The sequence below is a fragment of the Melanerpes formicivorus genome, unplaced genomic scaffold (assembly GCF_026170545.1).
Source record: "Melanerpes formicivorus ecotype bairdi unplaced genomic scaffold, bMelFor1.0.p_v2 SCAF_37, whole genome shotgun sequence".
Lineage (NCBI taxonomy): Eukaryota > Metazoa > Chordata > Aves > Piciformes > Picidae > Melanerpes > Melanerpes formicivorus.
Window position 1 is genome coordinate 1,471,971 of NW_027142389.1, and position 21,896 is coordinate 1,493,866.

Here is a 21,896-nt window from a genome sequence, read left to right on the forward strand (position 1 = left end):
AACAAGGGACAGAAGACGGAGCACTGTGTAGGGCAGCAGCCTACAGCCTACCACTTGCCTTGCTCTTAAAGGTCTTGTTTTCTCCTGAGCTTTTCTCTCCTCTTTGTACTGCAGTCATCTGAGAGAAGGGTGAAAGGCAGCAGTCCCATAAGCACCTTTTAATTGAGCCCCCAGCTGCACAGTGCAGCTCAGACTGCTGATGCACTCAGGCCAGGGCTTTGCTGCATAGGGTGACACCTGGGGAAGAAGTGAGCTTTAAGAAGTGTGAGCAACAGCCCTCCATGTGTCATCTGCACCCCAGCAAAGAGGCACAGGAAGACAACTGAGCTTTTTCTGTGCAGATTCCACCAGCCAGATATTAAATCAAGGTGCCCCAGCAATAACCACCCTTGGGACTCAACCAGCACACATCAGCTCCCTGTCCCTCTAACACCCACTTAGGTACCAGGGATGTTATCCCCATTGCATTGTGCAAGGGATCCAGCAACAAGGTGCCACAGCATAGGACAGACAGAGCATGGACAAAGCATCTTTGGAGGCAAATCAATTCTCTGGATTCATCTGGTGGTTCCACTGAACATGCCACCCAGGGAACAGAATGCCTTCTTGCTTAGTTTAGGGTCACCTGAGCTGTCTACTCCTCCCAGCAGCTGCAGCCTTGTACTTTCTGCATACCCAGCCTGGCACACAAGATTTAGCAGTGACCTTGGTCTCCATAGAAGCAAGTATAAGCAAAAGCCATTCTGCATTCCAGTCCCTAGCAGTAACCATAAACATGGAGCATTATCACTTCCAGGAGACACTGCCTGCAAAAACAGTTGTTAGCCTCAGAAAGTGCAGCTACTTAGAAGAGACTTAACTCAAAAGTAAAATCACTGAGCAGAATTAGTTCTGGTTTGACTCAAACCAGGACATGAAGTCCCTCTGCCAGTTCAGTCTTCTCTGCAGACCTCACCAGCTCTCCTTTCAGCTTAGCAGTACACATGGATTTCTTGCTGCAGGGCAAAGCCTTCCACCTCCTGAGCTCTGAGCACCACCAGTTCCTGTTGGCACTTCCTGAACTCTGTTTTCTCCACCTGAAAAGGGAGGAGGTTTGTATGCATGGGAATTACATCAATCATCAAGATAAAAAGAGCTTTGCCTGGCCTGAAGAAGTCAGCAGGTCAAGGGAGAAGCCCATGGTGTTATTTACAAAGTCACTCTTCAACACACCTTCCCCTGCTCTCTCCAGAACCTTCCAGAGCAGCAGAGATGCATAGCCACAAAGTCATTCTCTTGCACCAGAGCATATGGGCTTCCCAGGGGGGTGGTGGAATCATCATCCCTGGAGGTGTTCAAGAGGGGACTGGACATGGCACTTGAAGCCATGGTTTAGCAGTCATGAGGTCTTGGGTGACAGGTTGGACTTGATGATCCTTGAGGTCTTTTCCAACCTTATTGATTCTCTGATTCTTACTCTTCAGCTTAGGTGGCCAAGAAGGCCAACAGCATCCAGGGCAAACACAAATCCCTTCCCCAAGAACTTGGCTTAGGCTTTTGAGTGCAGGTTGGCATTTTAGCAGCCCTCCTGTGTCATTCACCACACAGGCCTACAGGTCCCTTTTCCCAAGTGTAGCTTTGCTGCACCCCAAGGTGATTAGGGGCTGGTGCCTGGAGGGAAAACATTGCCTGCTTCTGCTGCACTGCTTAACTGCAGGCTCCACATAAGCATCTGGCTTTTCTTTTAGCCTTATAGATGTGTTCTCAGGTTGGTCACCTCTAGGAAGTGTACATGAGCACAGCCTCCACTTTATCTTGGAGGGCTCCCCTCAGGGCTGGAGTCTTGTGAGGGAAGGAGCTGGAGGAACACAGACTGTGTCCTTTGCTCAGCCCAGGGCTATATGTTTGCACCAGACTTTCATGATACAATTACCCATGTTCTCTAGGGCCACTAGAGAAGGAAAAAAAAGGAGCCAATCTGGGGTTGCTTCACAATAAACAGACCCAAGACCATGTGCAGTGCTCAGAACAAAGGCTGTATCACAGCAAAGCCCTCTCCAAGCAGCAGCCTGGGGCACAGATCTCTCCTACTGGTACTCTTCACCTTCTTCAAAGTCCTCTTTGTTGTGTGCTTGATTCAGAAACTTGCATCAAATGCCACAAATCACACCTACACCTCCTCCCTGCACCAGAGACCAGGAAAGAGCTGCTTCAACCAATTCTATTCAGAACCACAAGAGTAGTGCTTGAGGGAGTGCTGACATCCCAAATCCTAAGGTTAACAGCAGAACTATGGCTTGTGCATTGCACATCAACAGCAAGGGTGAGGTACAACCACCTGCCAAATCCCCCTGCAAAGGTATTTTGGCCACACAATGCTAAAGCTTTTGCCTACAGGAATCAGAGCGCAGACAGCTTAACTAACAGACTAGAATTCAGGAGCCCTAAGAGCAACCTTCCAGTACCTGAAAGGGGAGCCCACAAGAAAGATGGAGAGAGACTGTTTACAGAGGCCTGGAGTCACAGGACCAGGGGCAGTGGCTTCAAAGTGGAGAAGAGCAGCTTTAGATTGGATGTTAGGAACAAGTTCTTTACCTTGAGGGGGGTGAAAATGGAACAGGTTGCCCAGGGAGGTGGTTGGGGTCCCATCCCTGGAGGGGAGGAGAGTCTCCAGCTGCACCAGGGGAGGCTTAGGCTGGATGTTAGGGAGTTCTTCACAGAAAGAGAGATTGGCCATTGGGATGTGCTGCCCAGAGAGGTGGTGGAGCCACCATCCCTGGAGGTGTTTAGGAAGAGCCTGGATGGGGTGCTTGGGGCCATGGTTTGGTTGATTAGATGGTGCTGGGTAATAGGTTGGACTTGATGATCTCAAAGGTCTCTTCCAACCTGGTTAATTCTATTCTATTTTTTTTATATTCAAGGTGAGGCTCGGCAGGGCTCTGGGCAGCCTGCTGTGGTTGAGGATGTCCCTGCTGACTGCAGAGGGGGTTGGACTGGATGACCTCTGGAGGCCCCTTCCAACCCAGCCCGCCCTGTGGTTCACCCGTGGCAGAGCTGGTGGGCTCCGAGCCACCGCTGCAGGGTGACACCTAGCAGAGATGCTTCAGCAGCCACCTCCCAACACAGCCCAGGCTATCATGCCACCGCAGATCCGCTTCTGGAAATCACCCTGGAGGAAGGGTCACCCTCTGGCAGCAGCTGCAGCCGCAGCCCCCAGCGCGGGCCCGCCTGCCCTCAGCCCCTCCTCTCCCGCTCCCGCCGGCGACATGGCGGCCGCCGCTACCGTACAACAAAATGGCGGCGCCCGGGGCCCCGCCGACCGCGCTCCCGAAAGCAGCGCGGGGAGGCTCCTGTCTCTCCCCTCGTGGCGTTAAGGTGCCCGAAGCCAGCCCCTGGCGGCGGTCCCAGCGCTCGGAGCGGCTGGGGTCCTGCCATCAAGCCTCAGCCTAGGAGGGTGGCCAGCAGCAGCGTCAGCCCAGGGACGACCCTCCAGGGCCCCCTGGCTGCTGACAAGCCTGGCTGACTCTCAAGAGTAGGGTTTGAAATAGCCCTAGGGGCCTCCCTCTGCCATGGCCCTGCTCTCCCCCAGGGACAGGGCAGGCAGAGTGTAGTCTCACAGCTGGGGGGTGCTGGGGCCCACCCTGCACTTGTAACAGCTCCTCTGGAGCTTGGACAGGGCAGAGCTGGTGCCCAGCAACAGCACAGCTTTTGCTCTCTCTCTCTGCTCTGAACCAGACTCACTACCCCTGTAGATCCAGTGCAGCCTTGGCCAGATCAGTCACTGTTTGTGACAAGTGTATTTACCAGAAGGGTAATTGTGAGGGAAGTTATGCAGCTGAGAGGAGGAGAGGGCAGGAGGGAGAACAATGCTGGCTCCTGAGAGCATTCCCCTTTGCTGCAAGGCTGTATTTAGGTACATAGAAGAGACCTGCAACCTGTCTCATCTGGAAAAGTATAGTTTTTTCCCCTCAGGACCACCACCAAAAGCTTGGATGCTGCTTTCCCAGGAGCTCTGGAATATTGTGAGAAGCATATGACAGGAGCTTGCCTTGTCCACAAAAAATGCTGAACAGGTCAGCAGATAAACCGTGGCACTTGCCCCCATGGTATCCCACCAGAGCAACCACCCTCCATGCCAGAGAGCTATGTGGTGATCAACAGCAAAGAGCCAAGGCAATTGTAATCATAAAGCACCTGTATAATTAGATACCTGTGCAGACAGTGTCTGGAGGGAATGAGACAGCCTTCTTTCCTGTCCTAAAGCAACCTATCTGCTGCCACCAGAGCAAGCAGCTCCCCCAATCCCTGTACCAGTCAGGTACTGGAGCTCCCAGGAGAGGGCTGAACTCTGCTGACAGTCTTGCATGGCATAATGCAGCACTCTTGTTCAGCCTAAGTCTTCTGGAGCCAAAAGTGAACAAACACACTAAGGAAACACCATAATAAATAGATTTATTTACACTGCTTCCTTCCTTCCTCTTTCCCATGGAGGGCTGAGAAGGCAGTCACACACGTAGAACAGGAAGAAAAAGCCAGTACACCCCCAACAGTGTAAAGACACTGCCCATCTCTCTCAAGAAAAGCCTAGTCCTTAGCTCTCTCCCTTCTCCACTTTTAGATTTATGAACCTGCATGTTAACTCCCAGCAGTCCTTCACTGTGCCAGTTACAGCCAAGGAGTTCCCATGCCCCATGCAAATCCGCAAGGTTCCTGGTTATCCATCCCTTACTTGGCAGGGGAGTTCTCTCCAGCAGAGGAAGCAGGGACAGCAGAGTCAGCCTCTGATGAGTGCCCCTTGCTTTTCCCAAATTCAATCACCAGTGGTTTCCCTTGGAGATTGTACCTGTTCACCAAGAGCATGGCATCCTGGGCTGACTGAATATCTGCAACAAGGGAGCAAAAGGGGCACAGGTTACACAGCAAGTTCTGGCACAGACACTCGTGGTGTTCACACAGATGTTCCTGGCTCACAGGCCCTCAGTCTGCACCTTGAAACAGTGCAGTGCTGGAATCCTCCAGCCAGTGACATGCTGAGTATAAATCTGACCTGTGGCAGGCCACATTCCTTCCATCTGATGAGTTGTTTGGCAGTCCAGGGAAAAGACTGTACTACCATGGAAAGAAGAGGGAGTGAACTCCCCTCCTTCCCTCTGCAGAGCAGGCCTGGTGCCAGCCCAGAGCTCTGCAGGAAGGTGTGGCCCCTTTGTGGGTCAGGGAAGAAGCGAGAGGCACGAGGCAGCAGCTTACCAGGGAAGGTGATGAAGGCCTGACCTCTCATCCGGCCGCTCAGCAGGCGGAACTGGATGGGGGGGCTCTCCTCCTTCTGGAATCGGGCAAACAGGGACACTAGGTCCTTCACTGTCACTCGAGGGCCCAGGTTCTTCACATACAGCACCTGTTCCACAGACACAGAGGGTCAGCCAGCCTTTGCCAAGCAAACTGGCACCTGCTCCCAGGTCTGTGCACCTCAAAGGTATGAATTAGTTTAGTCCCTATCCCATTCCAGAGTCCTCCTTCCACCCACAAGAGGAGTTTGGAAGACAGGTAGATATACAGAGAATCACAGAATCAATGAGGTTGGAAAAGACCTCAAATATCATCAAGTCCAACCTGTCACCCAAGACCTCATGACTACTAAACCATGGCACCAAGTGCCAAATCCAATCCCCTCTTGAACACCTCCCAGGATGACAACTCCACCACCTCCAATGGCAGCTCTGGACTCCAGGAATCATCACGCTTGCCTGTGCCAAGTGCTGATAGCTTGTTAAGTCATAAGAGACAACATGCTCCAGCTACCAGTTAAACACAGCTTGAGTAAAGTCACAGCTGGTCTCAGCCATGCCCAAGCACAGAGAGCACATCTTGACCAGTGACCTGCCAGAGCTACAAAGAGCTGGGGTCTAAGAGCAGCTCTTTGCCAGGACAGGCAACTTCCCTCTACAGCCAAAGGTCCCTTTCCACAGTGAAGGCTGCCCTTCCTTGGCTGGAAGGATCAACCAAGCACCCTCCAGGCAATAGCAAAGAGGAACCTCAGCCTCTTGAAGCAGCTTCAGATCATGCCAGTGAGGAAGAAGGATAAATCCTGGTTCATCTCAACATACCTTACTGGGTTCCCCAGGATGGTAGGATGAGAACTTGGGTATCTTCCGGAGTTCTTCCTCTGAGAGGCGGTTCCTGCAGATCTCCTCTTCTGGGATAAACTCTACAGGGTTTTTGATGATCACCACCTTTGAAGAGGGCTGGTGGGGACTTTCTGCAGAAAGGGTGGGACTTTTCACCTGTTCTGCCTGCTCTTCCTGGCCTGGAAGTGATGAGCCCTCAGCCACAGGCCCCTGTGGGACCAGGGAAGAGCACAAGTGTGAGTCACTGTTGGTAGGCTGGACTTCTTCAGGACACTTCTTGCTCAGCAGCTCCTGGTACACACTCTCTAGGTGAACCATGGGGTCCTTCTCATCTGTTACCCTCTTCTGAGTGTCATCTAATTCATAACAGAGAAACATGGCAATGTGACTACCATCAAGAACCTGGAAAATGCAGAGAATGCAGGAAGAGACAGACAAGAGAAGTCTTGTTCTGACCCAGGCTCCATGCATGCATCTGCCAACCAGATCCTGAAGGTTATTTACAACAGGAACAGCACTCGCTGGCTGCTGGGGCTGGTGTCCTAGCTCTGGGTGAACCTGCAGAGAGCAGCAGCTCCACCAGCACTTTTTAGACAGGTCACTTCTTCCAGAGATGTCCTCACTAGCTTATCTGCAGCCACATTTCAGCACATTCTAGGCACTCCAACACATCTTCCTCCTCCTGCATGCATGGCCAGGATGTGCCCTGCTGCCTTTCTACACTGCCAGGTAGAACAAACTTTTTGCTTCAAGGGACATCAAATCAATCTCCTGGGTTTAAAGGTCCATCAGCATGAACTGCCAAATTGTATCTCCTTTACTCTATTCAGTGTGAATGAGGACAGAAGTGAGAGAGACAGCTCTCCACCTACAAGCTTCAACCTTGTGGCCTCTTGACTGTGCTAAATGCCACACCACCACAGGAAAGAGCAGGGGCCAGAGGATGCTGGGTCAGATGGACATTTTAGCTGGAACAGCATCAACAGTGATCCAAGTGGTGTTTTAGGACTCAGAAGTTGGAGTTTAGAAGCTCCTCCTCGTCTCACCCTTGTTAGACTGCATTTAAATCAAGAGAAGGGACAATCTCTAACCCCACGCAGGCACCTTGTCCCACACCACAGTTCAGTGAGGACCTCTGGGCTCTATCAAAGCACAACCCCGAATGCTTTTCCACACACCACGCTGGGCCCTGCAGCACATCAATGAGATCTGTGCTCTCCAAACAGAGAGCCAGTTCACAAGCCTCTGCACTGAACCCTTCAGAGAGCCCACTCTGTCTGCTCACGCAAGAGAGGAAAATATCTCCTCCCACACAGTGGCAAAGCAGCAGCACGTTTCCAGGGACAGAGGGCCAGACAGAAATGTGTTGGACTCCCACACAGCCCAGCTCTCCATGCTGGAGCAGAGGCAGCAGCAGCAGCCTTGAGCCCACAAACCTTGGTGGTAGAGCGCCCGGAGGAAGGAGTGGCGGTCGGTGCCCTGGAAGAGAGCCTTCTCAATCTCCATCTCCCGCCGGCTCAGCTGCTTGCTGCCCGCAAAGCGCTGGGGCAGAGCCAGGATGCGCTGACGTTCTTCCATCTTCTCCTGGATGGCATGGAGTCGCTCCTGCGTTGCCTCTGGGGCTGCTCCCAGCCCAGAGCCCTGGAAAACAGGCACAGCTTTGCTCAGATACAGCAAATGCCTTCTTTCACACACTCAGCCAGCAGTCAAACTTCACATCCTCCAACCTTGTTGTCCAGGGAGGTGGTCGAGGCCCCATCCCTGGAGGTGTTTAAGACCAGGCTGGATGAGGCTCTGGCCAGCCTGATGTAGTGTGGGGTGTCCCTGCCCATGGCAGGGGGGTTGGAACTAGATGATCCTTGTGGTCCTTTCCAACCTTGACTGACACTATGATACTATGAACTAGGAGCCATGCCCTAAAGAGCAGATCAAGAGGTCCTGCTACTGCAAGGGTTCAACAGAAACACAATCATCACTCAGCATATCTCAGTTCTTGAGAGAAGTGGAGAACCAGCCCATTTCTCCTGACCTTTCTGTGCTGCCTTACTTTCCCTGGCCTTGTTGTCTGACAGCACCTGTGTCCCTCTGTTCCAGCAGTCCCTGTCCCTGCTAGCTGCAGGCATTCCCTTAGGCCACCTACAATAACAGCACAACCCCCCCCATTGGCCATAGCTATAGAATCCTTGAGCTCAGGTTTCCACCAAGCTTTTGGTCCATGACCCTGGTGTCACTGAGAAAACCTTATTTGATCCCAGCCTGCCACTGGCACCAAAGGGTGCTGAGGACCAAACCCTGACCAGCTTCACATAAGTCAGCTCCCAGGAAGCACCCAGCCACTGTCACACAAAGCTTAAATAACCTGGCTAAAAGTGACAGTTCCTGTCTAAATAAAACTTCACTGCATAGGACACTGCTAAAACTCACTAGACTCACATTGCCAAAGCAGAGACACACCCCAAGTTCTGGAGAGGCATTTCTACTCCCACATCCACCTCTACCAGGTGCATCCAGAGAGCACACTTTTATGGGGCTGTAGATGCCTTTCCTTCTCTCAAATTCAGTTCAGGAATTATTGTGGCAGAACCTTCTGCCTCAGGCAAGAATCCAGCCTTTCTCCCTGCACTGAGCACAACCTAACAAAGACCTTCCCATGGGCAGCTCTCCCTTCTCGCCTGACTGCATGGCTCCACATCTGTATGGCTTCCATTCACCACTTCACAGCTTCCCTGGGGCACAAGAGGCTGTTTAGATGGCAAAGCAACTCTGGGAAATCATTTATAGTACTTTGTTTTCAAAAAAGCTGCCACTTAGCAGCTGAAAATAACAGAAGCCTGCACTCAGTACTTTGCTGAGAGCTCCAGGGGCAATCTGAAGTCCTCTCTCTCAGCCGATTCCTCTTTGCTGGAACCTCTCACTCTGGGCTTCCACATACAAAGCTGCACACTGCTACCTGAGTTGGCCTCTCTAAACATTCCTCTTCTCTCACAAGCTGTAGGAGATGTACTGTAATGTCATCAGTTCTGTCAGAGTAGTGTTTTCCATGGTAGTTTTTTGCCCTAGCCATTCCAGACCTCATGTCACACCAAATAAACCAGCTGACACTGTTGATATTTATTTCTGCTCCTGAACTGACATCACTCCTCTCCAAAGCAAGTTTTAAAGGAGGCTACACCTGGGCTGGGTTTGTATTGAAACACTAAAGCAAGTAATGACTTCAGCTGAAGAGAGGTAGACCTACAGCTACCACAGCCAGCTTCCTCCTGCACACAGCTATTGCTCAAGAAGAGGAGGAGAGACAGAGGGAAGCTAAGAGTCAGCCCAAGTCCTGTTTTGCACCTTCTGGTTTGCCAAATTAAGAGCAGGGAACTCCAGTGCACCTGACACAGGATGGCCCTGAAAGCCCCTTGTCTCTAGGACATGAAAGAAAGGGTGAAGGCAGGGGAAGGGAAGAAGCCTCCTTTGGCACCATTCTGCTGCAAACAACCCAAAGAGGGAGCACCACTGCAATCACACCCTTGGCCTGGCAGCTCTGCACAGCTATTTTCACAGGGCTGTCTCAAGTACAATTCTGAGTACCCTGAAGCATCTACAAGCCCCTGAGGAGAACATACAGACCCTTCCTACAGACAGCTATCCCAAGCCAGCCATTGGACCCAGGGATGCATCAGAATACAGAAAGAAAGACTGAGGTGCTTTGAAATGTTTCACCTTTTTTCTCTTTCAGCCTTGACATTTTCCTTACACAGCTCTAAACAGGGAACACATTTCCTTGAGACCAAAGCAGAGACAGGAATATAATCAAGTCCTGCTGTATTCCAAAGGACCAACTCTTCCCTGTACCACAGCTTTGAGCATAGACCATTCCACCACAGAAAACAGGCCAGAAGAAACATAGGATCGTTCTGGCCTAAAGAAGAGATGCATGGAGCAGCCATTCTTTATTAGAGGGCTCACAAAGGGACTTGAACTTCCTATCAGAGTAGCACAGCCCACAGGGTTAGTGGAACGTCAGGGCAGAGCGTGCCTACCTTGCCTGTGGAAGCTCGGTTCTTCCAGAGCAGGATCTCCGAGTCGGAGAGCCCCAGTTCCCGGAGAGAGGCAGTTTCTTTGTCACTCTCCTGCAGGGCCTGGAACTGTGACAATGTCAAGGCCCCTGCAGCCTCTTCCCCAAAAGGCTTGTAAAAAGCTGCAGGAGCGAAGCATCTCCGCTTCGACTTGCACCTGTAACCCGAAGCAACAACGGCAGAGACAGTTCAGCACCGAGGAACTGGGGGAAGAGTAAGGAGCTGGCCCCTCCCCACAACCATGCTTGCTCCTGCTGCACTAGGCAGAGAGGCCATGTTTCCCAAACACAACTGAGCCATGCTCTCCCAACCCTTTTGGGAGCCCACAAGATCCCACAGAGCAGGAAGCGGCCCCAACACAGGCACCTTGTGACACTAACACCAAACACCACACAGATGCAAACACAGGCCAGCCTCCTGGGGACGAGTCTCCAGGCTGGGAACTCTTACATCTGGCCTAGACAAATGGTGCAAATAAGTCACTGCCAGCATTCACTCCAAGAGCCAAGCTGTGCTTATCTCCTCCTGCAGTGCCTGGGCAGGAGACCCAGCAGAGGAAGAAGGGCTTGCACAGCTGTTCTAGTAGACAACAGCCTGCACCAAGCATCTCCTGTGGGATGAGGCCCCAATGAGGTCACACTGCTGCTGCCCCTAGTATGACCAGACTCTGCCCATCAGCCCTTCCAGCAGCAACCCCAAATCAGGACTTACTGCTCAATGGAAACAGTGGTATCAAGCTGATGGTGAAGGAGGCTCTTCAGCTGCCTCTCTCCTTCTGTCTCCAAGTCTTCAAGGAGGAGTTCATCACTGGACAGGCTGCTGTTGACCCTGGGGCACAAAAGAACCACATGGAGGTGGTCAGGAAGGCAACAGGGAAAAACATTGCTCAGAAAGCACCACCTCTACAGCCTCCTTTTTACAGCATTTAAAGCACAAGGAACAAAACCTGCCTGACCTGGCCAAAGCCCCCACTAATGGTAGTTGGAAAAGCAACAGACTTAGGACTACTTTGAGAATATTAAAAATATACCTAGGATGTTTTTTTAATAATTACTATTGTACTTTAAAAAATAGTCACATCCAATCTTTATCGGTGGAAAGTTGTTTTGTACCTGTATCTAGACAGGCATTGGTAGTTTCAATTGACTAAAGAAAGAAACCAGGGAGAAACGCTGAATTTGAGCAGCACTCAAATACAGAAAGGAGACTGAGATGCTCTCAAGTTCCTAGAAAGTTGCCATTTCCCTTCCTGGGGTCACCTGCTTCCAGACACATGAACACCACGTCCATTGTCACCCCCACACAGATCAGTGCGTGGCAGCAGAGCCGCTGCTGGTCCCTCTCCTGGGGGCGATGCTCCTCCCGAGCCGTTGGGCGCCGCAGAACCAGGCCACCAGCACCACCTCGGCTCGGCCTTTCCGTGGGCTGGGAGGGGAACCCCTAGGCCTGTTCCGGGAAGCCGTTCTGGGCCGACTCGGCACCAGTGATTAGTAGACCCAGAGCCCCGTTTCAAGTGAATGTGCTCGCTGCCACTTAAGGCTCACGGCGGGCGCGGGAGGCTTTGGCGCCCCCTGCGGAGCGGCCAGAAAGCAGCTTCCCAAGGCCTGCGCTCCTCACAACATCGCCGCGCTGTCACCCAGGGCAGGGCTGACACCAGCTCCACGCCGACTGGTTTGAAACGGGAGTAGATCTCGGCCCAGAGCCCAAACGGGGCCCGCTCCCCAGCCCGCCCGCTCACCTCCGCATGGCCGCGGCCTGCCCGGGCCCCGCCGGCCTGCCGCCCCGCGCTCCGCCGCGACTCCAGCCCCCAGCAGCGCCGGCGCGGCGCAGGGGCCGCTGGGAGCCGAGTGACGCGGGCCGTGCCCTGCGCTGTGCCGCACCCTGCGCTCTGCCGGGCGCCGCGGCTCGGCTGAGCTCGCATCAGAGGCAGCCTTCGGTTACTCCTAGGCACAACGTTTGAGGCAGCGAAGCGGCTCCTCTCCCAGAGGATAGCCCCTAGTGAAGGGTATGCAGCCCTCTGCAAGGCTCTCCTGCACGCCCCACAACAGTCTCCTCCCCCCCTCACCTCACAAGCACATTTTCAACTGGCACATCTAATAGCTTGTAATTCTGTAGAAATTCTCCTTGCAGGTACCATCATAAAAGGATATTGATTAAAACACATAAAACAAGACCCAATTCCAGAAGTGGAAGCATTACCACTTTAAATACAAACTCCAGCCAGCAATAGGAGGAATTTACGTCTCTCAGATGCCGCAGCTCCCAGCTACATCAGACTAAGCCACCCCTGTAAGGACCCAAGCTCAGCAAGTCCCAACTGAACAAATTACACGGAAGTACAAGAGAGCTCAGCTGCAGAGCTGCACACCACTGACAGCCCTCAAGGGCAGTGTGTGTGCATCTCACCAGTCTGCAAGCAGTGCAGAGCACAAACTCTGCAACAACTTCATGCAGTGTCTCAGACTGGAGCAGGGAAATCCCAGTCAAACTCTGGCTTTGAAAAAACCAAACCAAAACAAGTTTTATTGCATAAACAAAGTATGAACTGAGATTATTTCTGAGTCCTAGGTCCCAAACAACCTCTTTCCTGTGCAGATTTTACACTCAATCCTTTAATCTTGGAGTCTCTCAATCAAATGTGATGCGAAAACTGCGCTCTTGTTCCTTGCGACGGCTCTCACAAACCTTTGTCACCTCCTCTACCTTTCTCTGCAACACAGCTGTGGGAGAAACAAGAGATTAGTCTTACAGTCACCCAAGAACACAGCCCTGCAGAGTTTAACCCACAAAAGGAGAAAGAAAAACATTGAGTCTCTCAATACAGGAGTGCACAATAAGGAGGAAAAGCCAACAGACAGCACTGCTAACCCTCCAAGGCAAAGACAGCTGTCTAAACAGCATTCTAAGGCATTCAGACACTGGCAAGCAGTTGAAGAGTCCTGGGACATGTTGTTGATGCTTCTTGCCATGCCAGTTTGTTGTAGTTCCAGAGCACTGCATCAGAGATCAGAACAAACTCAAATATGTAAGTCTAGGCACAAGCTAAAGCCATTTCTAATTTCATTCCCTGAAAGCTGTTCAACAAGGCTACAGCACTATGGCAGTCTGTGGCTTGGAGACAGATATTCCAGGTTCAGCTGTATCTCTCACAGCATGCCCAACCCAGAATCTCTAAGTCACACATCAAACACCACCTCTCACTTTGTCACTTTTCAAATATTCATCACTCAAAAAATGATCATGGCATAAACCAGCAGCTTGCTTCACTGCCTCAGACATCTGTGCTCAACAAAATCCAGTTGCAATGACAAAAGATTGTTGGTTCCCTCAGGGAGAGGCAGAAAGTCAGAACCAGGCTTTGTTCAAACACTGCCTTCATTTGTGGAAGCAGCACTGCCCTGTGTCCATCTTCAGCAAACCCATTTAGTCGTGGCAGCCCAGGTTAACAGCAATTTGGATGAAGTGAAGCAGTTGCTTAGAACTGCTTCTGCACAGCAGGAGTAAGCACCTTCACAAGTGCTGCAGCCACAGAGCAGTGTGGTGCAGGCTGCTGCTTTATTCTGCTATGCCCCCGTGTGGCTGCTGGCAGCAGTGGAAAAAAATCAAATCCCTGCACAGCTCTCGAACCCCTCACAAGGAGGCACCACACCCTGGCAGTAAACTTCCTCTTCGTTCCAGTAAGCCACCACGGTAGAGGAGTTAAGGCCAAATCCAAGACGAAAGGCAGGGTGATAAAATTAAACACATACCCCCCCAATTTTCTTACACCAGAAGGAACCCCTACAACATTTTAGAAGTTGAAATATTTAATGTAACAGAACAAAGCACAAGGTTTTCAAGCCCTCAAGTTTTGAAATTGATGCATCCCAAGCAGTGCTGTGCTGTAAAGCCCTAGCAGCTGCCAGGAATTACTTCTCAGAGGTCTTTAATGCACCTCAGAAAAATTGAAGTGCAGAGGAATGTGTCACTCAATGTGAGGAGAGGATTCCTCAGGGATCTTCAAGAATTCATTTATGTTCAAGAAACACTTACACACATTACATGCCTTCCATTTACATCCCCCAAAAGCTTGCAGAGCAAGTCTCACCTGAGTTCTGGTCAATCCACTGCAGTGAATCCATGTGTGCGTTCAGAATTTTACAGATCTGCTGAAGCTGGGCAGAAAGAAGGTGCAAGAGGTCAGTTACCCTGCACAAAAAGCTAACAGCAGTAAAAGGTAGCCTGCCTGCATCCTGCTTCAAAGCCAGGCACAATCAAATTTCTCATTTGTACAGCTCCACCAACTTAGGAGCCCCTTTCCCATGGAAGCATGTGCAGCAACTCTGTTGCTTTGCTTCTCTTTACCAGTAAGAAAGCCAAGTCTGGCTTAAGCTTATTCCAGTTCAGACCCAAGAAGCACCACAGCACTAATCACCTTAGGCTTAGGTGCCAAAAGGGGAAATGAATGGGGACAAAACCTCAGTCTGTAGACTAGAATAAACCAGGTTGGAAGAGACTTTCAAGATCATGTCCAACCCATCAACCAATCCAACCCACCTAAACAACTAACCCATGTAACCAAGCACCCCATCAAGTCTCCCCCTGAACACCTCCAATGATGGTGACTCCACCACCTCCCCAGGCAGCCCATTCCAATGGGCAATCTCTCTCTGTATAGAACCTCTTCCTAACATCCAACCTAAACCTCCCCCAGCACAGCCTGAGACTGTCTCCTCTTGTTCTGGTACTGGCTGCCTGGAAGAAGAGACCAACATCCACCTGTCTACAACCTCCCTTCAGGTAGATGTAGAGAGCAATAAGGTCACCCCTGAGTCTCCTCCTCTCCAGGCTAAGCAACCCCAGCTCCCTCAGTCTCTCCTCATAGGGCTTGTGCTCCAAGCCCCTCACCAACTTTGTTGCTCTTCTCTGGTACTCTGTAGTACCACAGGAAAATTTTTATTGAGAAAGCTTCTCAGTAAAGCCACAGGGAGACCAATTGATACTGTGAGTCACCATCCCCAGCGGTGTTCAAGAGGGGATTGGACATGGCACTTGGTGTCATGGTTTAGTAGTCATGAGGTCCTGGGTGACTGGTTGGACTTGATCTTTGAGGTCTTTTCCAACCTTATTGATTCTATGATTAACATATAGCACAAAGAGGAGGTAATTCAGATCTTGTTTTCATGAGGATACAGCAATTCATGAGGATATCAGCAATTATGGCAGGCTTGGACAAAGTGGAGGTTTGCCACAAGAAAGATGCAAGGAGTGGGGCAGGCAGCAGGATCAAACAGGAGTCAGGCTGCCTTCCACTGTGCTGGTACACAAGTTTGTACCAGAACTGACACAAGGACCCTATGGGGAGTTTCCTTCTCTGGAGACTTTCAGAACCCAACTGGACACCTTCCTGTGCAACCTGATCTAGGCAAGCCTGCTTTAGATGATCTCTGGAGGTATCTTTAGATGATCTCTTTTAAGGCCCTATAGCTTTCAAAGGCTGAAATCACGAGCAGCAGAGTATCCCCAAGTAGACAAGGAGTTGGAATTTACCGGGTCACTTGTGTCTGCTGGGCCTCTTGATGTATTCAGGTGCTCAGTGATGTCCTTCAGGTCCTGTGCCATACGCTTCAACTGAGCATCTATGTTTTCAGCCAGTTTGTAGCTGCAAAACACATGGGAACCAAGGTCAGAATACATAAAGTGAACTTAAGACCACCTGTTCCTGATCAGATCACCTCTGGGCAATCAGCATTAGCTTCCACACCTCCCAACCAAGGCTTACAGATACATGGGAACAGCACCAGGACAGGCACACTTCATCACACAGATGAAGTAATTGCTGACATTTTTCCTCTTGATAGATGCACTGTGACAGACAAGCAATAGTGTGGAGGGCTGCCAAGAAGGTTTTGTCAGAACTGAAGGAGACAGCCAGTCCAGATTCTTCAAGATTTGTATCTCATGAACCAGACAAACTTCTTTTAAATTACCCTACCATTTGACACTTCAGGATGCTTGAGCCACACAGTGCACTCTGCTCTCGTCACTTCTATCACTTATCACTCATTTTTACAGACTATGCCAAAATTAGTAGCCTTTTCCCAGAGATCCAATTAGACCAACATCCAGAGGACTTTTCATGCTCAAAGACTTTCAGTCACAATTCCTCTTTCTAATCTGCAACATCTTAGGTGCCATGCATAAAACAGGCAAATCTGACAAAGGCCATTGACAGATCAATATTCTCAGTCCTCAGCTCTACTTTTTGCTGACTGATCATCACCATCACATTAGGCTGCTGAGCACATCCCAAGCAGATGTGTCTTACGTCTTCTCCCGTTCCTCATCGGCATGCTGCAAGTAGATGGTCCCACTCTGTTCCTTCACAGACTCCTCCAGTGGGGTCAACAAGTCTTCAAGCTCTTTCTGCTGGGACAGAATGAAGTCTAGCTCCTGATCCAGTCTGAAAAGAGAAAATTAACTACTCAACTTAGAGGTTATACACAGCCTAGATCTGCCACACCACAAAAAAATGCAAAGAAACCAAAACTCATTTCAAATGTGCATAGTTTCTCACCTTTTCTGATCAAGCTTCACTTTCTCTACTTCTCTGTGCAATGAAGTAATCTGGAAACAGAAGAGACTTAATTGTACCACAAAGATTCAACAGTCAACCCATAAGAGTGCTGGAACAGAGAGCCAGCACCAGACAATTGTCTACTAGAAACATGAAACAATTACAAGACAGATTAACAGACCAAGAATTGACCAGCAGAGGTTTGCCTCTGACAGCTCCACCCCAAGAAAACTTGTTACTGCAGTGTAAGCTCTCAGACTTGCAAGCTTCAATGCCTATTAATAGACACACTGAGTCCTTCACAAGCATCCAGGAATCATTCACATGTATGCTGTTTGGTGGTTGGTTTTTTGGGTGTTTTGGGTTTTTTTAACCACAAGATGCTTGCTGCATCTGGAGCACTGAAGGTTTTTACAGATCCAAGCAAGCAAACCCACGCTACATTAGGCACCACCTTACCTTCTCTCCATTCTCTATCAGCGTCCGGTCCCAGGCATTCACTTGTGTAGCTTGATGGAGAAAGTGTTTCTCTTGGTCTTCCAGTTCCAGGCTCCACTTGTTTATCAAGCTCTCCAGCTGGGCATAAGTCATCACTGGAGGCCCACTGAGAGGAAGTTCCAGACAGTACAGAACACCAGATCACACACCAAAATATAAACATGACAACACTCATTTCCCTTCCCTCCACCAGACACCAGCATTAATCCTGCCTCTTGCCCCAGCCACAGAACAGTTGGCTATAGCCAAAGACTCACCTGGTTGTGGTGGTGGTGATGGCAGTTGTAGAAGTCACAGCTCCAATGGTACCAGTTGTTGTTAAAGGCTTAAGATTCAGAGCAAAGCCAGAAGTAGTAGTAGTGCCTGGAACCAGAAATGCACATCAAGCAATAGATGAGGACACATCTGCTAGCTAACAAATCAAGAACAGGTCCAATACACACATTTAACCCAGTGCTGTATAACCCTGAGGGGACAAAATCCAAACCCAATGTCTGTCAAGACTAGAACACCAGAGCCCACTGTGCATACAGGGAGATGGGAAAGGAGGGTCAGAGAAAGGAATAGAGTGCTATTTCAGCATCTAACCCTTACCAGTGGTGGTACTTGTTGTGGCAGCTGTTGTTCCAGGAGCTTTCAATCCAAAGTTAAGCGTTCCAAGAGTGGTTGTCCCAGTGGAAGGGGCACCAACTGCAAAGAGAAGGTAACAGTAAGTTTTTGTAATACATTAAATACAGGGCCCCTTTGTAAAGCTCTACCCTGCCTACTGACCCATCTCCATGGGATCTTCATTTTTATTAACCACTGTTCAGGTGAAGGATTATCCAGATACTTAATGACTCCAGTTACTACTATGCAAGCATACAGGTGTATGAGTACTTGTTTTTAGCACCCTGCATCTCCACTGGCACTGGCTGCTGTTCTTGAACTCCAAGCACCTAAAGAAAGACTCAAGGCACTGGGGTCCAGAAAACAGCAGAAAGCTCAGCTGTGGCAGCACTAGCCATACAGAGCAACAAAAATATCACATTCAGCTGAAACTGCCCCATGATGCACCTGCTGGTTTGAACAAAACTCTCCACACCTCACCACTGCAGACAGTTTGCCAGAAACCCCAAAGAGAAGGTGGCAAACAGCCAGGAGAGCTGGTCCTTTGAATCCTCTCACTAATCAGCACTACAGACAGGCACCACCAGCCACGCTGCTCATTTAGAGTCATACAATCAACGAGGTTGGAAAAGACCTCAGAGATCAAGTCCAACCTATTACCTAATACCTGACACCTTATGACAACTAAACCATGGCTTCAAGTGCCACATCCAATCCTTTTTTGAATGCCTCCAGGGATGGTGACTGCACCACCTCCTTGGGCAGCACATTCCAATGGCCAATTACTCCTTCTGTGAAGAACTTTCTCCTCACCTCAAGCCTAAACCTCCCCTGGTGCAGCTTGAGACTGTGTACTCTGGTGCTGGTTGCCTGGGAGAAGAGACCAACCCCTTCCTGGCTACAACCTCCCTTCAGGTAGAGCAAGAAGGTCTCCCCTGAGCCTCCTCTTCTCCAGGCTAAGCAACCCCAGCTCCCTCAGCCTCTCCTCACAGGGCTGTGCTCGAGGCCTCTCCCCAGCCTCATTGCCCTTCTCTGGGCACATTCCCCTAACAGATGACCTCTGCATGCTGTGACTTACGCGAGAGGCTGGCGGTGGTAGACGATGTTGGTGCTGAAGAACTCCCTATGGATGCAAACAACGTAGGGACCGTTGAACCAAGGACAGAGGTTGTGGTGGTAGAGGCAGTTGTAGCAGCCGTGGATGTTACTAGAAGCAGAAGCAGCACAGGCCTTGTACAATCACGCTGAGAAGGTGATACAAGTTTGCCTACCTACACCAGCTTTTCATGGATGCCAGAATTTGATACCATCTCTCCTCTTAAGTCTACCTCAACTCTACCTCTTCTCCCATGTACCCTTGAAACCTGTGCCTCCCTTCCACTATGCTCCAGCAACAAGTACAGGACAAAACTAGGCACAGAGAATGCAATAAAAGATACAGGACACTGAGGGCAATGGCTGTATGAACAGATTACTGATGTCATTGCAACTTCACTCTAACACTCTGTCTCCAGACTCCAGTTTAGAAGGACAGCAGATCTACAAAGCAGTTACTTCCTAAAAGAAAAGTATCACTTCCTACCCCCAAGTTTGGCTCCAAAGGACAGAGTAGGTCCCTGGCTGGTGCTAGTAGTCAGTGCTGCTGTGGGTGCACTAGTAGTAGTTGCTGTTGAAGACAATGATCCAAAGTTTAGACCTGGAACAAAGAGTGTAAGTAAAATGAAAAGACAAACCCTTTACCAGAGACACTGCAGTTTCTGCTGGTCACAACAACAGTCAAGTCAGAAGCAATTAGAAAGCCATTTCAAATGCAAGGTAACAAACACTCTGCCTTATCCAGGAAATTGACTACAGCTATCAAGCTCATTGTGTAAAATGATTTTCATCCCAGAGCTGATGACCTTCCTTCAAAGGCCTCCACTATCACCAACAAGTAGATGGAAGGCAGCAAACTGAACTTTTGCCAGACCCTGTGGGAGGAAGCAGGTTCCTGCTCTCAGGAAAGTGAACAGCAATCTGGTACTGGGGGACAGGTACATCCTGCAGTACCCTCTCCCCTCCCCACCCCTCCGGGCCCTTTCCCTCTGCACCAAACATTTAAGAAGGGCTGCAAATGCAGCTGGCATTCTGCACACACTGGCAAGAATATTTCTGCCTCACTCTCCACACCAAAAGGCTAAGTAGCAATTGTAACTCATTCCCAAAGCCCCTGGACAGGCATGTTAGAAAAAAGATCCCAGACACTCATTTCATTTCACACCATCAGAAGCAGGGAGGTCACAGAACTTCCACACCATTCCCAGCTGCCCTCCATGCTGACTGGCCTCCTGACTACAGCCACCATTTCAAGCCCAGGCACTCACCTGTAGACTGTCCCCCAAGGCTGAAGGGAGTCACTGACTGGGTTGCAGCTCCCAGTGTAGCAGCAGTGGTGGCAGCAGCTGCAGGTGCTGTCCCAAAGGTCAATCCGGTGGACGCTGCTTGCGGGGTCGCAGTGCCGATGCTGAAGTTGGCTGTTCCGGCCTGAGTCGTGGTACCGCTGGAGAAAGTAAACCCTCCAGTTGTCCCAGACTGAGCTGTGGTGGTGGTGGTGCCAGTAGATCCAAACACAAAGCCAGAAGGGGCTGCTGCTTGAGTTGAAGGCACGCTGGTGGCTGCAGTGCTACCAAATCCCAAGGTCCCCGTCATTCCAGGAGCCTGACTTGCAGCGCTGCCTCCAAAGTTCACTTTTGGTGCACTTGCCCTACAGAAGGAAAAAACACCAAAACAACAAAGGAAAAGAAGCCAATCCATGTGAGATGCACATCCAGCCAAGCACTGAGACTGCTTCCTTACAGACTATTTGGTGACAGCAGAAACCACCTTTCAAAGAGATGCGCAGTTGCCCACATTTATGGTTTGACTAAGCCCGTAGCACAACTTCTGTCAGCTGCAGTCCTCCCTCAGTCTCTCTCCCCACTTCATTACCTGCACCCATCCCACCACCAAGACATTTGTGGCAGAATAGGCAAAGGTGCTTATTCTCTCAGCTCCTAATCATCCCTCACAATCCTTCACATAAGACTATTCCAAACAAGCTTTTACTGCCAGTCCCCACTTGAGGTCCCTTCCCACTGCTCCCACCTGGCAAGCATCACCAGCAGCAGCTCTGAAGCATCCCCTCAAAGCTCACAACCTTTCCTGAAGGCACATTCTGACACTCCAGATTTGGATCAGGACAGACATTTTTTGCTCAGACACAAAGTTTTATCATTTCTTCAGGTGAGCATCAATACCACAATCCCAGCCTCAAGCGTGGAGATGCTTATTCTTAACACCCAACGGAAAGCAAGTCAGCACTGTCAACAGAACCTGCTGAACGCTTTGCCCAACGTGCCACAGCGTAGCGGGAACTCTAAGGCACAAGGGCTACAGCTCTGCTCCCTTGAGAGGTACTCGCAATGCAACCAGGAGGGCATAATCCACTCGAGGAGGACATCATCCACTCGCACTGCGGTCAGAGCCCCACAGCAAAAGCAACACCCCCACCCTGCAACTAGCCGGCCCCCGAGCCTCTCACCCCAGCGGGAACATGTTTGCTGCCGGAGTCGTGGTGGCCGTGGCCGGCGTCCCGAAGCTGAAGCCGGCGGGCTGCCCTGCGGTGGCCGGCCTGCTGAAGGAGAAGAAGGCGGTGCTCTGGCTGCTGGCAGGCGTCTGGGCCGCGCTCCCGAAGTTGAAGCTCCCCGAGGTGGCAGGCGTGGAGAAAGAGAAGCTGCCCGTGCCCGTCGTGGCGGTCGTCTTCGGCGTGCCCAAAGTGAAGCCGCCGCTGCTGCCGCCGCCCGCGGCCGACCCGAAGTTGAATTGGCTCATGGCGGCTGCGGCCTTTAAGAGGAGCAACCCGCACGGCCTGAACACCCAGGCCCGCTGACGCACACCGCGCGACCGCGCTTCCACTTCCGCTCCTCTCCTCCAACCGCCGGCCGAGGCCTTCCCGCCTCCTACAGCTATTGGCTGTCGCCGCCGCCGCCTCCGTGGGATCCGCTGGCGGCGTCACAGGGGGCGGGAAGCGGCGGTTGCCGCGGAGAC

At 50.9% G+C, this 21,896-nt stretch overlaps 2 protein-coding genes across 2 annotated transcripts; both read right to left on the reverse strand.

Moving 5' to 3' along the window:
* Positions 1–4,410: 4,410 nt before the first annotated feature.
* RBM41 (RNA binding motif protein 41) lies at positions 4,411–11,974 on the reverse strand. Its single transcript, XM_068157520.1, has 7 exons — positions 11,907–11,974; positions 10,880–10,996; positions 10,133–10,325; positions 7,541–7,745; positions 6,084–6,460; positions 5,227–5,374; positions 4,411–4,862 (listed from the first exon to the last, which is right to left on the reverse strand). The coding sequence occupies exons 1-7, from the start codon at positions 11,912–11,914 to the stop codon at positions 4,705–4,707; spliced, it is 1,206 nt and encodes a 401-aa protein (XP_068013621.1). The 5' UTR covers positions 11,915–11,974; the 3' UTR covers positions 4,411–4,704.
* A 689-nt stretch (positions 11,975–12,663) lies between these two features.
* Positions 12,664–21,730, reverse strand: NUP62CL (nucleoporin 62 C-terminal like). The gene is made up of 12 exons (XM_068157521.1): positions 21,391–21,730; positions 20,195–20,574; positions 19,414–19,527; positions 18,910–19,038; positions 17,817–17,912; positions 17,480–17,585; positions 17,184–17,328; positions 16,725–16,774; positions 16,476–16,610; positions 15,698–15,809; positions 14,256–14,322; positions 12,664–12,888 (listed from the first exon to the last, which is right to left on the reverse strand). The coding sequence occupies exons 1-12, from the start codon at positions 21,678–21,680 to the stop codon at positions 12,797–12,799; spliced, it is 1,716 nt and encodes a 571-aa protein (XP_068013622.1). The 5' UTR covers positions 21,681–21,730; the 3' UTR covers positions 12,664–12,796.
* Positions 21,731–21,896: the final 166 nt, after the last annotated feature.